The 16,466-nt window shown below is 43.1% G+C and overlaps 1 protein-coding gene across 9 annotated transcripts in view; it reads left to right on the top strand.

The window, feature by feature from the left end:
* The window catches only part of PTPRT (protein tyrosine phosphatase receptor type T), a gene marked incomplete at both ends in the record, with an annotated part of 1,075,443 nt that overhangs the window by 898,875 nt on the left and 160,102 nt on the right, over positions 1 to 16,466 (top strand). For 8 of the 9 annotated variants that reach the window (XM_081292389.1, XM_081292384.1, XM_081292383.1 and 5 more), the window contains 2 exons: positions 2,232 to 2,367; positions 14,100 to 14,129. In XM_081292389.1, coding sequence (XP_081148515.1) covers positions 2,232 to 2,367; positions 14,100 to 14,129 — 166 coding nt within the window. The remainder of the gene's footprint in view (positions 1 to 2,231; positions 2,368 to 14,099; positions 14,130 to 16,466) is intronic. The other variant, XM_081292391.1, reaches the window with a different exon arrangement.

Consider the following 16,466-nt stretch of genomic DNA (forward strand, 5'->3'; position numbering starts at 1 on the left):
TGGAGGCTACCAAGGAGCCACTCAGAACTAGCTCTTGCTCTGGAATGTGAGGCTGGAGCTGCTAAGAAGGTAGTTGACCAATTCCTGAGAAAGTCTCTACACTGTAGATTGTCAAACCCTTCTCAGAAAGCCTGGGATTTGATGAGTTTTAGCTAGAAAAAAGGATGGGTAAATTCTCATCCAATAGTGCTTCAGGGGAAGGCCCTCTGACCTTACAGACCACATAGTTAGGCACATAGCACATGGGTACTCTGTAGCAAAATAATGCCTGATTTAAATTAATAAACAAGTAAATAAGTCTGATCCACACACCTTTATACCACTCCATAATCATCCACTAAACAATTCTGAGGGAGACCTGTCCTAGAGCCTGCCATTAGATGAACATGACATAGTCTCTAGCCTTGAACTCTTAACCGTATCCACTAGGGACACTTGGTTAGTAAACTGAATTTCTCCAAGTTAAGGCAATGTGAGGAAAGTGCTGTGAGAGAGAAAACACTCTACACTCTGAAGCAAAAAGAAAGGTGCATCAGTATGCTGGAGGGCTGTTCTGAAACATAAGTAAGTCTGGGGAGCCAGAACCAAAGCTTATGAGAATTAGCATCCCTAAACTCAAGACTCAGCCGAGTTCTGTGAATACATGACGGAAAAAAGGAGAAAATTCAATTTGATTCCTCAAGAACAAATGTGTGTGGGCAGAAACATCATCCCTTTAGCTAAACACCGAGCAAGCACTAACATTTAGGGAGCCCCTATTATGAGTTAGGCTCTCTGCTAACATGGGAAAACAAAGATAAATGAGGCATAATCTTGCCTCTGAGGAGCCTGCAGACTGGTGGAGGAGACAGATGTGGAAACAAATAACTAATAATATCACTACATTGTGGTAAGAGATATTGTGAGGTATGTGCGAAATGTTATAAAGTGTTACCAGAATTTAGAGGAGAGAGAAACTCTCCCAGGGGTACAAGCAACCGGAGAAGTGATACTGGTTGATGAAGCATAAGCTGGTACGGATGTGGCAGAATAGTAGGGATGGTTTAGGAAAAGAATGCTTTGGACTTTGAGCTGCTGCACACAAACATGGCACCCATGGGAACCTAAGGCAGTAGGAGGACATTGACTTAGGGTGCTGGTAACCCCTGGACCTCTCTCCAGAATGTTTGAAACAGGAAACTGCCTTCAATCCCTAGTACCTAGCATGCATAGGCTGGCCTTTGGCATTCTTTGGTTACTAATTTTTCTATGCCATAAGCAAAATGGTTGTTGTAGGAAGAAGGAGACTGAGGAACTTAGGAACTTCAATGTTGAGTTCAAGGTTTATGACCATTGAGACCTAAACTTGGAGCCCTAAACTTATAGAATCCTGGCCCTAACTTCATCAATCAATTTTATCTAGAAGATAAAATCACTATCTAACATTTAGAATGTTTGTGGGATTGACCAAGCTAGATCTGTGAATTGCCAAACACAGGATTAAGTGGCTGGTTCCCCACCTTCCTCTATCAGGGTTGAGTCCGAGGTTGTTCCCCAATACAGCATAGCATTAGCTTAAATGCCAAAACTTGGAGTGAATCCAACGCACTTCCCTTTAATACACTAAATTTTTACCCGATCATTTGTTTCACATAGGGAACAAAGCAAAAACTCTTTCTTTTTTTTTTAATATATTTTTTTATTGATTATTTAAAGCATTACATAGTTCATGATATATCATCTTTCATACATTTGACTCAAATTGTGTTTTGAACTCCCAATTTCACCCCAAATACAGATTGCAGGAAAAGACTACAGCAAAAACTCTTTCTATCTTTAAAATTCCAGTGGTTTTAATTGTGTTACCTTAATATATAGCTACTACTTTCACCATTTATCTAAAAGAATAAAGCAGAGTTAGGAATAATTCTGCGAACCCAAGAACCAAATGGTGGTTCCAAAGTTGGATCCCAGTTACAAAACAGTACAAGGAACAAAGTACTTCTTGATCTCACCAGAGGAAAAGGATGCTCTAACACAGCAATTATGGAATCTTGGGAAACTCAATTTCTCGACATGTCAGTTTCTTCATCTTCAAAAGGGTCTAATGGGACAAGGTGTACAAAGCTCTTAGCACAGTGCCTGGCACCTAGTTAGCTCTCTGTAAGTGGAAACACTTGTTATGATGACTATTGTCTGAACACATACGTGAGCCTTTTCAACACCTTCCTCCTTCCCTTTTCCTCTCCAAGGTGCCTCCACCCAGAATTCTAACACTGTGGAGCCAGAGAAGCAGGTGGACAACACGGTGAAGATGGCGGGCGTGATCGCTGGCCTCCTCATGTTCATCATTATTTTGCTGGGCGTGATGCTCACCATCAAAAGGAGGTGAGTCTCTGACTCTGCCCTGAAGACTCTGCTGACCCTAGGTGACCCCACTTTCATGACTGCCCTGCATGGCCAGGTCATTGTTCTGTTGGTCCCTGTCCAGCAGCGATCTGATGACTGTTGAGGTTCTGAAATACTTGAGCCAGCTGTGGCTCCTTGTGTTGTTATTGGGAGAGTGTGTTCTGCCTGCTTGACAAGTGGCCCAGAGAAGGCCAATTTCTCATGGAACCAGTAATTCCTATGGGTAGACCACGTTGTCATGCCTTTGGACTCTGTATCATGAAATGAGTCTTCTTAGAGTTAACTGTTCTGTTGTGATCGCTCATGTTCTAAGATAGCTGGGGAGGTCCACAAAGATAGATGATCCTAGAAGTACAATCGCAAGAAAGTAATGCTTTACCTTTCATACCATCAGATCCAGTAGCTGAATCCCAGGTTGCCCTCAAACTTCTATGAGAGTCCCAGAGACTCTCCTACTCCAGGCTCCTTCTGACTGCATGTCTCACAAAACCTTCCCAGCTGGTTGTTGCTGCTTGGTACCTCTCAGCAGGATGCCTCTCTGGGCCCATCAGGCCAACTAACACAGTTTTCCCATACTCTGTGTGTGTTTTTCCAAATTGCATTGCTGATGAAAAGCAAGAGTGCAGATGTGTCCCTTATTCCCAAGACCCCAGCATCTTCTGTTTAAGAGAGATTCATAAGGCTTGAAGATGACACTAGAGAATCACAGAGAGGGGAAGGAAATACAAAGGATGAATTTCAGCTAGCAGTGTCCTGAGTGATATGGGTTATTCCTCCTGATCACATCTCCTTAGCTGCTGCCTGTCACCACATGGCCATGCCTGCTTACCATCTCCATGTCTTCCCAGTTTCATCTCCTGAGTGTCAATCTTAGTTACCCTCCCACTCCTCAGTCTGCCAGAGCCAACAAAGCATTTATCTACCTTATAACATCTACTGTGCCAACATGCCCTGCCCCCAGGAAATACAGCCATTTTACATTGTTGACCAAACTGACAACTGAGCCTAAAGCTCTTGGTTTGGTTACCGAGAGTTCTGGATGACCCTAAGAACAAGGGCCAGAAACTCATCTCCATGTACAGGAGGAAAGATGCTTGAGAAACTTGTTCCCCTCCAGAACAAAAGAAAGGAATGTCCCAAAGACTAATTCCAGCTTCTACTTTAGGAACCACATGAATATGAATGCAGAGTTTTTGTTTTTTTTTCCAATAAAGTGATGTTCCCATCTCCAGCTGTCAGTGATTCAAAAATACTGGTTTGGCACCATGCTGTCAACCATGTAGGCACCAGAACATCCCTCTGTCCCTCACTCACTGTTCTGCCTAGAATCAGCCAGTCCCTCCTCTGACAGGATAGCTCAGGGCAGGGACCTCTTCCTTTCTTACACCTTTTATCTAATACCATCATTTCTCCTTGAGCTCCCAGCAGGATGGCTGAAGAGTTAAGGTTCTCATCCAGCCACAGAGGTCCCCTGTTGGTGCGGGGTTGGGGGTGACACTGGGGCCAAGGAGCCCTCCAGGGGCTAAAGACAGCCCTGCATTGTCATTAGCTCATCATGGTAAAGCACCACCATATTGTCTATCTCAGGGACGAGTCAGCTGTGTTACATGAGGTAGAAGATGAGCTTCGATCTCTATGTGGGCCGTAAGCACATTGCACATAAGAGATCTTTGCCATGTTTCTTAGCAACACCGACATATTAGAGGCAGAGGGGAGTTTGGGATTGTCTACCTGGAAACAGTGGCCAATTTAATAGAAGTGAATATCTCCTCGACAGACCCAGAGTTTCCTCATTCTTTGCCACTGATTTGTAAGTCAGATATGCTCTTCCAATTTTGCTCTTTCTAAAGCCTGGCTTAACCCACGTCACCAGCGTCTGTGAGCTTGTGAAGAAATTTCACTTCCTTCTCAACAGCTATTTCTGAAATGTGTGACTTTCTGGGAGGGGCTCTCTGTTTCCATGGTGGGAGCAAGTTTGAAGTGAGTCTTTTGTGTAGTTTTAACCTCTTCTGAATATCTTCATCGTGTCTCACTTCTATAAAAACCCTCTTCCTCAAACTCAACCAAGGGTGTCACATGATCACCATGTCTTCCCAGGAAGCAAAACTGAAGACATCATGGCAGTGTGTGTGGAGTGGGGATGCTGGTCAGTGTTTGTGTATACAGTATCTTCTAAGAAAATGAAACATTTTCTGACCTCGTTGATAGGACAATTTACCAATGGATTTAGGGAAGAGGAAGACAGGAGAGAATGGGGAAGAAAAGAGAAATTAGACATAGGTCTGTACTCTTTTCACTTAACCTACAGTATCTTCCTCTGTCCAGAGATGGTCAAAGGACAGACAAGGGCATGGTGGGCTCTTTTGCTTCTGGGCACGTCTTCTAACTCCAATCCTATATATAAACACAGGGACACGTCCGGCAGTTCAATCTGCTACTAACTCACTGCTGGTTATACCGCTGTCCACAGCTAGAAGGAAGAGATATTAAAGGAAAAGAAATCTCCAAATAATAGACAAATCTCCAGGGCTCAGGATCCCCACGTCAGCATCTCTTCAGGGTCCCATCATCACCTGCAGTTCCTGGATCCCGGGTTTCTCAGAGGTAGCACACGTGCTATATTCCCTCCACTGGTTTGAGCTTGTTGGGGTCCTCACCCTGTCCTCCAGGGGCATGCACACAGCCACTCTGTTTTTTTCTCTTCCTGATAGATTCAACTGACTCAAAGTCTCCCTAAAGCTACAGCCTCAGAGGTTTCCAGGAAATATAGATATTCCCAGTGGCTCCACGTCAGGGGCTCGCCGTTGTTGGCGTTAGGACTCTCTCCCCTTCTCCAGAGTCTTTCTTTTCCTCTTAGGGGTTTCCTTTGTGACAGAGAAACAGAGAACAGAGAAGGACTTAAGGTTCAAAGGGCTGAGGGAAGGGCTTAATGAAAGAAATTAAAACTGATTTACATTTAGAGATTGGAAAAAAGAGAGAGGCAGGAAGAGATGGAGAGGAAGACTGACCGCCAAAGCCCGAGGAGGGTTTTGTTCATGCTTGCCTTTGTTTTGTAATAAGGGAGAGGGTCTCCAAAGACTAAAGGCCAAAAGGGATCTGAGGTGCTGGTGGGCCACTTAAATGAGACTCCCCAATAGTTTACAAAGGATGCAAGTTAAAGTTCAGATTTTATTTATTTATTTTTCTTTATTTTGGTATGACCCTTGACTGTTTGGACTGGGCTTCTTTGAGTGTGGGACCATATATAATCAAGACCACGTGGAGATGTACAGGATTATATGAGCATTTTAAGACAGGTACCAGGAGCCTGTCTCTGATAGAGTTAATGAACAGTGTGGTTTTACCCATGTCACAGCAATACGGTTCCCCTCTTCTCCTGGATCTATTGATCACATGTAGACCTTGGAATGCTCTAGTATGGGTGCCAACATATAGTAACAAATACCTCCTTTTCACGTGTACCATTTTGAATCCTGACATAAAGAGAGGCCCATGGCTGGCTTGGTCCTGTGGTCACGAGTGTCCTTCACTCCTCAACTTCCCACCTTATGTAGTTACAGCCTCCCCTACAGAAATTAGTGGCCAAGGAGTTAATACATAGGGATTTGGGGTGTCTTTAATGAAAATTAAGGTGGGATTCTCTGAATCTTTGTGCCTTAACCAATTTTATCTCCATGGTTAAAGGTGTTTACTGGCCACTCATACATGAGAAACTCTACACTTTAATGTTTGTGGGATGTGAGATTATATGCATATGTCCCCAGGTTTCAATTTTATGCCCTGGCCATACTCTCTAGAGTCCCATGGTTCCCCGAAAGCTTGAGACCATGTAAATTTGGAAAAGGAAACACTGGATCCAGGGTTAGCAGGATTCTTGCAGATCTGCACAAGGACTTGTCAGAATCCTATAGTCACCTCTCCATCCCTTCATACTTTGAGAACTAGGAAGTTTTAGGGAGATATTTTAAAGTTAGTTCTGAGCACGGCTCTAGCTACTCTCTCTCTTCTCCTCCTCTGCTTAGCTCTGCCTGGTCCAGACTGAATTTTCTGCCAACCATGCTTTGCCTTGTCCACATAGTAAGTTTTCCAAAGGTATATCTGGAGTGTCTTGGGTTTGAAATATGAGAATCAACTCTGAGATATGCATACATCTCTGAGTACACATTGATTCTTTGTGATTTCTATCTGCCCTCCAGTAATTCCCAGTCTAATGGATGCAGACCCTTTGTAACTGGACTAGGAATCAAAAAAAAATTGTCCAGTTTCTGCAGTAGTATTGATTTGCTGTTTGCCATGGAGATGACACTTAACAAATCCCATTCTTTGCTATGTGAGATGCCGCCAACCTTATAGGGCTGTTTTGGAGATCAGATAGGCTAATGTTGGCCTATATTTTCCTGAGAAATGAAAATGTACAATGTCAACAGGAGCCCTCTCTCACACATGACCATAACTGTACCAGAGCAGGTCTAAGCTCATCACTAATATGCTAACAGCAGTGTTGCAATCAATGTTCACACATTGAGCTAATTTCTCTATTTCTATGGCTGCCATATTTTTATTATAATCCTTCTAATAATCATAGTTGGCTAGGTCTGTTGATACTTCTATATATTTTTTTAATTTTTGAGAAAATTTCAAAGGGATTACATGAGCTGGTCAAGGTCTTGGGCAGAGTTGAGATGCAAACCCAGGCTCTGTCACCCCAGATCCCATGCTGCTAGCTTCTATGCTATCAGTCCAAGGAGACTAGTAGGAAGTAAGAAAATCATAGACCTGGAGACAGGTGGCTCAAATTCAAGCACTACTTTTCCTCTCTAGTCTTATTTTTCCTGCCTTCACACTACTCTCTGGGCATGTGTTTCCCTGAATGAAATGTCCTGACATTTTTCTTCCCCTGCAAACTTTCTATTACCCTCTAACCTTCTGCCCCAAGGTTTTCCAAGTAGGACTCCCAAGTATGACCTCCTCTCCAAGATCTTCCTATGAACTTCCCCTGCAGGAAAGATTCATGATGCTCCAGCTCAATACAGCCACCACACTGGATGCACAAGTCTTCTCTTGTGTCTTTATCACAACATCTGGTGGTTGTCATTTTGTAAGCTTAAAGATGGAAATGGCCCAGGAGGGTGGGGTCTGCTGCTTCAGTCCTCTCTCACTGGAGTCCCATTCCTCTGTGTCATCTGCCTTGAAAATCCCCCAAGTGTTTCATAAGTCAAAATCATTGCCTACTTCTCAACCTGTTCCCAATCTTACATCCCCCAGCTCATCAACAGGCATTCCCTTCCATCCTGATCATCACCCTGGATTCCTCTAAGCCTGCATCTTTGTAATTTCTTGGTCATAGCTCCTCCTCTCCCTCTCTCTCTCCACACAGCCTCTTCCCTGGAGCAGGACCTCTATTGCAGACTCCACCCAATCCTCTTTCCACATTATAGCCACAGTGATGTGCCAAAAATGAAACTCACACTCCCAAACCTGTTGTCTGAAATCCTCCCAACGGCTTCTCTTCCACAACAACAAGGTTCACTGGGTGGAAGTGAGGGAAGAAGCATATGTTCATGTCATCTGGGAAACTTTGTTGAGCTATGTTGTCCTGCTCACAGTGCTTCTGGCAGGTCTCCTAATATTACCCCTCCTCCTATAGTTTTATTTATGAACTTCCTTCTTGATTAATGTTTGCATTCCTCAGCTCCATGTGACCAGATACTACCTGTGTTGAAGGCCCCATTCTAAAGTCACCTTCTCCAGTGAATGCTTTCTGACCTATAACCTAGCTGCAGTCTCTTCACCACCTGGAGCCCCTCTGTGAGGATCCCGTATGTTCTGCCTTCCATTTGTCATTAGTAGTCACATCTCGTCTCCTCCACTGGGCCATCCACTGTCTGTTCTAATTCATCCTTATCTCAAATGCGCCTGGCAGATACTAGGAATTTCCTACAAAGATTTTGAATGGAATACCCCAGTGGAATTAAAACAGATGGAGCCCAGGATTGACATTCTATCTCTTATACGAGAGAGTTTCACTCAGAATACAGACCCGAATATCAACATTCGGTGTCAATGATGTACAGAAACCTGTGATAGGAGGGTGGTAAGGCTGGAGGTCAGTATGTAAAAGTGATAGCATGGCCTGACCCTTCAGGGAACACATTATCTACTCAGGGAATAAAACAAAAACTTAGAGAGAATCAGAAAAACTAACTATTGGGTGAGCAAGAAGGGATAGTGCACATTATTGAATTAGAGTATGCTACAGATCGGACAACTAAGACACAGAGTTTAAGGAAATTACCTGAAAGCACATGGCCAATAAGTGGTAGAAGTGGGTCTCTGCTTGGGCAATTTGGGGAAGGAGTCTATATTCTTAACTATCTACAATGGATGGAACATGAAACAGGATCCACTGAGAGGCTAAATTGTGGGGCATGATTTTGAATGGCTCATTGAAGTGGGAAAATAGCCCAAATGAAATGTATCATCTTTCCCCACCTATTCCATCTCAGTCCTTAATATACACCTTGTTTGCCCTTATGTGGGCAGCTGCTAAAGCTAGAAATCTTGAAGTCCCCCTGAACGAATCACACTTAATCACCTGTTGACTCTGTATCATAATCACCCTTCACATTCACCTCTTCTTTTCTACTCCCATGATCATTGCAAACATCTCTTGTCTTGACCTTTGCTATAACGTCTAGGACCGCACTACTAGTGGGTGTCTCTCTCTCCTCTGACTTTCTCTTCACACTCTTGCCAGACTCATCCTTCTAGAACAAGTATTTGATTACTTGGCTTCTTGAATTTTCCCTATGATCTGTAGAACTGAGACCAAACTCCTTAAGCTTTGGGGGAACTAGCCTTTCTAACATCTTGGCATTCCTTCCTGGCTAGCCCACCCACCTACCCTATCCACAAAACAGTTCTGTCTGCCTAAGAATACCCTTCCCCTCCCCCATCTGGTTTCCTTTTTTTCTTTCTTATATAAGTATCACAAATTCTGGCCCACCTTGCCTGCATTTCCTCCCCACACCTGCCTTCAGGTATGGTCTCTGTGTCTCCACATCATTTGTCACCACTGAAGTCAGTATAACATAGCAGTGATTAACACAGGCTCCTAAGTAAAATTTTCCTGGATTCTAACACCTGCCATGGCACTTTCCAAGCATGCCAGTTTGGACAAGTTATTTAACCTTGCTCTCCTTGTCTGTTAAAGAGGGACAATAAATTTCATAGGGTTACTGTGGAGATTAAATAAAATAGTCCACCTCATTTAGTTAGAACAGTACCTGGAATATAAGTGATAGCCTACTAATTAAGTAATAGCCATTATTATCATTAGTTTCATGATTTTCTTTCTCCTAGATAAGCGGGCTAGATCAGGATCTCATTTGTCTTTCTCTAGCACTTGGGGGAGACAGGCATACAGGAGGTTCTTGCTGAATTAATTGATGGAAAGACGGATGCATGGATGGTAGATGGATTGTTGGATGGATGGGCAGGTAAAATAATGTATGGACAGATGACTGAGTGGACTTCTATAATGGATGAATAGGTGAATAGAAGGAAGGATAGATGAATGGATGGATGGATGGATGGATGGGCTTATGAAATGGATGGATGAATGGACTTACAAATAGATGGATGGGTAGATGGTCAAATGTGTTGTTAAATAGACAACATAGTCCTGTGAAAATGGTATGGAACACAGGTAAACTGTGCCTAAAGGCAATCTTGTCAGCCAGCCACAAAGAAGAAGAGTCTGCAATATATGATTTATTAAGTTTAGGGTTATGGTTTCATTTTTTCCTAAGCACAGCTGTCCTCCTGCTCGGGATTTTTAGTTTCAGGCAATCTGTTACTTGCAATATCACTGTATCCCTGTAAATTTAGACCTTTAGTAAATCTTCTTCAAGGCTTAGAGAAAACATACATGTAAACTGTGTTTTGGTCACAGAGTGAAGGCCTATGATGCTTGCCCTGGGAGGATGGGAAGGTTAATTGGGAAAAGAGATTTAATTAATAAAAGTTTGTCTGTTACCATCATCCTAGGAGTTTCTTTGAAGCCAGGGAAAATGCTGGCTTTGGGTGACACCCAGGATCACTCAGAAAAGCTACTTGGAAGCGGTGGTTGTGGTTTGAAGGTGAGGGGAACATGTTGTCTGGAGGAGGTGGCCCAGGCACTGGTGAATGTTAGAGGTGGAAAGCAGTAAACCCAGAGGGCCAGAGTTCAGAGTGCAGCCTGCGTGCCTTTAGGAGGGGGCTTGGGCAGTGAGAAAATCCACCTGGGGATGGAAGCTTTGCTGCTGGTCCAAAGATCCATAAAACCTTTGACTTAGTGAGACCTCTTAGAGCCTCAGATTCCTCAACTAAAGGCGAGAATAACATCCGCTCTGCAGGGTTGTGGGGAGAGTTAAGAGATAAGGTCTGTGCATCTCCATGCCTACATCGCTGTTGCTCCTGTTTCCCTGCTTCCTGGAAAGGAGCACAGTGGGTGAGAGCGTGGGCGTCAGAGCCAGGATGCCGTCAATGGTAGTCACTGGCTGTGGCCCTTCAGCCAGTGATTTCACCTTCTTGCCTCAATTTCCTCATCTGTAAAGTGAAAATGATGAGACACCTATCCATTAGAGAGGTTGTAAAGAATGCGCGAGTTGGTGTGTGATGAGAGCCCAGAACAATGCCTGGCATGTAGGAAGTGCGGCCTAAGTCTTTGTTCTTACTGTATTCACATTTTTATTTCTACTGAAGAGGCGAACCCTTTGTCCTGGTGACCAGAGTAAGTGCAGCAAATACTACATCTGAGGATCAGGTGGGAACATAAACTGCCTTTAATCCATCCTTAGTATTTTCCATGTGTAGGGTGATATAACCTGATATTGATTCAAATTAATGTACTTTATATGAAACACTATGCATTATATATCATATCTAATTTGAATATAATTACTTAATGTTGATGGCCCCAATAGCTGTTGGTTAACTATTGTCCCTAAGCTTGAGATGGAGAAACTGGGACTGTGCTGTTTAGTGATTTGCTCAAGTTACTAAATGTGGCTTGTAAATGATGGTGCTGAGACGCTGAGGCATCCCATATTTCAACTGCTCAACATTTTCAACCTGTCAGTCATCTCTGCCAGCTACTTGGTGCATGGGTCAGGAAAAAGAAGTGTAAAGACAGGAATTAATTTGCCCAAGAAGGCACACTAAGCAAGAGAAACAAATGGGATTAGAATACTGGCCTCTTGGTGCTCAGCCCAATATATGGAATATGGAAAACACATATTGTCTGTTTTCTGTTGCTATCACAAAATGCCAGAGACTGGATAATTTATAAAGAACATTAACTTGCTTCTTAGAGTTCTGGAAGCTGGGAAGTCCAAGAGCATAGGACCGTCCTCTGCTTGGCATCTGGGGAGAGCCTTCTTGCTGCATCATAACATGGTGGAAGGCATCACAGGGTGAAGCAGAGCAAGCATGGGTCAGCTCATGTCTCTCTTCCTCTTCCTATACAGCCACCAGTCCCATCCCAGGGCCCAGCCCTTGTCTGATCCTAGTTGCCTCCCCAAAGCCCTACTTCCAAACGTCATAGACAATGAATTTGGGGATTAAGTTTCAACATCAGTTTCAGGGGGAACATTCAAACCATGCCAAGAGATGTTTGTAAATCTTCGTCAAATGGATCCTGAGCTTTCCATTCTTGGGAAATCACATTTCTAGGCACTGGACCAGGCTGTGATGAAGCAAAGGAATGATCTTCTTAGTGCCAGGCTGCATGGCTGGTGAAGGGGGCTGATGACTTGCCAGGAGTGATTCCATTTCCATTCCTTACAGCTCTGAGTTTTCCACTCTCCCATCATCCAGGACCACTGTGTATTTGGTCCAGGATATTGAATAGTTTTGGGGGGTTGCCAGATCTTGCTGAACTGTGCCTCGTATCCCCCAGTTTATCCTCCTAAGGAGGAATATGCTTCTGTCTTTTTAATCTCTCAGAGTCACTTTAATTCTGGGGCTATGGGGCTTGGGTTGGGCTTTGTTGATGAGCTTTGGTCACTTATTACTTGAAACGGTAATTTGGGGGGGCCTCTGAATATGTGTTCCTACCCCGATTATGAAGGCAGTATCTTCTGATGACAAGTACCTGGGATAACGGTTGAAATTAATTGAATCATTCAAGAGAAAAGGAAACTATTCCTGCTTACTCAGATGGATATTTTGGAACCTGAATTTTCTAGCAATTTTTCTCAATCCTCAAATGTATCACTTATGGTCAGTGTCTCAAAATCTGATGTGAAATAAAAACATTCCTATTTATTTTCTTACAACATCAGGCAAATTACAACCAAGGGAATATCATGGACTTCTGTGAGGTCTGTGATTGCTCAGAAGCCAAGAGCTAGTGAGGGACATTAGAAAGACATTGAAGGCAGTGAGTTTTCGAGCTTTATGCGAACTCTTAGATGAAACTCCAATTTATGAAATAGATAAAAAATGGAGATGCTCTAGCTTTTGTGGATGGCAACAGCACCACCTTCTCCATGTCCTCCTCCTCCCTTACAATGAACCTGCTCTGCAGAACCCCTGGGATCCTGGGAACACCATTTGAAAACTACGAATCTAGTTCAACACACCTAACCAATAGATGAGAACACAAAGGCACAGAGGATATTCAAATCAAGGTCTGTTAGATTGAAAACTGGAGCTCCTTCTTCTTAGTATGGTACTTGTTCATGATTAGGTTGAATTTTGATGACCCTCAATTTAATGACTTGAAAAATGGCACTTATTTATCATTCATGAGTCTTTTCCTAGGGAGGGCTTAAAGGGAATGACCTTTGTTTCATTCCACAATGTCGAGGTTCTCAGGCAACTTGATCAGCCAGGGATGGAGTGGCTAGAGGCTGGCTGAATGTTACTTTCTCTTTATGTCATCTCAGGGCCTCTCCATGTGATCTCTCCAGCATGACAGCCCCAGGGAAGTTGAACTTCTTACATGGAGAGTCGAGGTTCCAAACGAATTTCAAAGACTTGGACAGAACTACAAGGCTTCTTTTATACCTGGTTTAGAAAGTCCCAGAACATATAGAACATAATTCCTACATGATATCATTGGTCACACAAGGCCAACCCTGTTTCTGTGTGGGAGGTGTCTGCGCTGGAAAGTGGGGGTCATGGGGAGCCATATTGGATGCTGGCTATAGGATTTCCTTGCTTTGGAATGACCTTCCTAAATAGATTCTCATGTCCTTTCATCTGAAATAAAGAAAACCCAAAGAGTGAATTGTGGTGTGGCTTAGATTATAGGAACACTGTCATGCAGAAGAATGGTAGACTAGTCTCAAGATACCACAGAAAGCTGATTCAAGACCAAAAAAAATAATCCATTATTGTAAGGAAGCTAGTTTTAGATGGCCATAAGAAAGAGCTGTCAAACAGCAAAAATAGCCAATGTGAAACTCGGCTTTCTCTGCATGAGGTAGTGAGTTTTCCTCTCATAGGAGATGCCTCTCTCATTTCTTCTGCCATTGAAAGTATCTGATTCTTAGCAAAGAGGATGGGTAGAGAAACCTGCATCTCCTTGAGCTTAGGGATGCTAAAATAAAAATGTGCATTTCTAAGAACCAAGATTTCATACAAATCTAATTCTTCTTTGTTTGTCTTTTCTTTTTCCCCCCTTTTTGGACATTTCCTTCATCTGACTGCCCATCAATATATAGAAGAAATGCTTATTCCTACTCCTATTACTTGTAAGTATTGAGCTGGTGTTAACTTTGCATCATGCCCTGTAAGGGAACCTGTAGCATGCATTTCCCGCACCAACCGATTGTCTGTTGGTTTCTCATACCCACTGCTGTCTAAGTCAAGTGTAGCCCTGGGGTTTTCTGTTTTATGTAGTTGTTTTCCATTTGAAAATGCACTGTCATTGTTCAAGTCTGTTATGTTTCTACCATCTTAATTTCCCTGCCTATTTCTGGAGTCGAGAGGGGCTGCTTCTCCTTTCTGAGTGCAAATTTCTAGTTAGGAGTCCCTGAATTCCAGCAAGAAAGAAATCCAATCCTTCTGCAGGACTTGCACGCATAAGACAGAATCACAGATCTCTGAGTGTATTTGTGTCTACTTGGGGGATTGGGGAGCCCCGGGGACTCTAAAAGTTAGAAAGGAGGCGATTGACTATTTCCACTATTTCAGGAAGACGGCAGGGAACCATGACTTTCTCTAGACCCAACCTCACAGGTGACAGAAGCATGCAAGGTCTTTGCTTTGGGCTGGAATTATCTGTTTGGCATTTAGCATTGGTTATGTCACATTATCATTGCCTTTTTTCTTTTTGTGGACTTATAGATGGCTGCTGGCCTATCAGGTTGTTTTTTTTTTTTTCACTTACTTTGTAAAGGTGTTTTTTTAAGTGGTTATTTTTATTAACAAAGCACATATCTCCAAAACATGAGGATAAAGAAGAAAAACTATACAATAGATCCTTGATGATAAAAAGTTAAAAAAAAAAAAACTACTGAAGTCATCCCACATTCTAATATTCATTTTCCATTTGGGGAAATTGAGATCCAGAGAGAGGTGTGTGCTCTCACCCCACATGCATCTAGAGAAGAGTGGGATTAAAACTCAGAAAACCTGGCTCCTGGGAAAGTGTACTGCCCACCATTCCCTCAACCCTGGCACACCCAGCCTTGTGAAAAAGTCAGTGATCATCTATTAAAACTCTCAAGATGACGATGGAGCCAGAAAAAATGGTGGCCCATCCACCCCGGGCAGTTAGAGCCAAGCGATAAGCAGATAAATTCATGGTACCACCACCCTCATGTTATATAGGCAAAAAAATGAATCCTCACCATTAATACTGGAAGAACTGTGGGATTTTGTTTCATCTGTTCATTCATTCATTCATTCATTCAATAAACATTCACTGAATACATACATTATGTTCCAGACAGTGTAGATGGAGAAATGACTTTGATTCTCACTCTTCTAGTGTTCAAACCTACCTGAAGATTAGCATGAAAATCAAATAATTGAAATGTTAGCTGAGAAACATGTACACATAATGTGTGGTAAAAGAGCACTGAGTTTGAGTAACTAGCTTTTCAATGATGCAGGAGACAGTCATCCCTGTACCTACAGAGGAGTTTACCTAACACTAGAGAAAGAAAGATTCTGATTGGTGGGAACAGCATATGCAAAGGCACAGAGGTATGAAAAAGAAAAAGAATATGGTACATTTCTTGCTGTGATGGAAAGAGAACGAACTTTAGGACTCCTGCAGTTGTGTCTTCAAGTCCTGTCAATGTCACTTACTCAGTGGTTATATATCCTTGAACAAGTTTTCTAAATGCTTCAAGTCTCATTTCCCTTGAGTGTGAAATTAGGGGAACAGTGCCTAACTCATAAAGTTGCCTTGGAAAGGGAATGAGATGAATTTGGAAAGTGCCTAGCCCAAAGCTGATGCTTTATGAAATGTTGGTTTTCTTTCTTTGACCTTTCAGAAACCATAAGGGGTGATGGCAGTAATGGTGGCCCCGGGAACCCCTCTGGCCTTCCAGGGGCTCTTATGGAGTCAGTGTTCCACTGTAGGTGTGGGCATGCAGTGACCCATCGCAGCTTCTGTGAATCTCCCTCCCTCCATCTGTAGCCAGTGTGCACACCGCTGTGCTGTCTTTGGAGGCCTACTGTGTGCTCTGCACTGTGCTGGGCACAGTGGTGAGATTGAAGATGAGCAGTGTGGAAGCATAAGAGACAGGGATGCAAACGCGCGTAGTTCAGGTGCATTGATAAACAAAGGCCTTTTAGTTGGTGCAAACATAGAGTTCTACATCACAGGCCCTGGAATGGGACCCTGGAAAGCAGAGCATGTGGACGGGACACAGGGTTTCCAAAACAATATTCATAATTCTGTATTCACCAGCCCCAAAGCACTCTGAGTGACATGCCTTGGATGTCACCATTAAGCAATTCTCTGCAAAATTCTGCCTTCCATAGAGAGATGTTACATGGTTAGATTTTCTTTTGCACTCCATTCCCTGTCCCCAACCTCCAGAAAACACTTGCCAAAGAAGATGAACCACCTAAGC

The sequence above is a fragment of the Spermophilus citellus genome (genome assembly GCF_964194105.1).
Source record: "Spermophilus citellus genome assembly, chromosome: 4".
Taxonomy (NCBI): domain Eukaryota; kingdom Metazoa; phylum Chordata; class Mammalia; order Rodentia; family Sciuridae; genus Spermophilus; species Spermophilus citellus.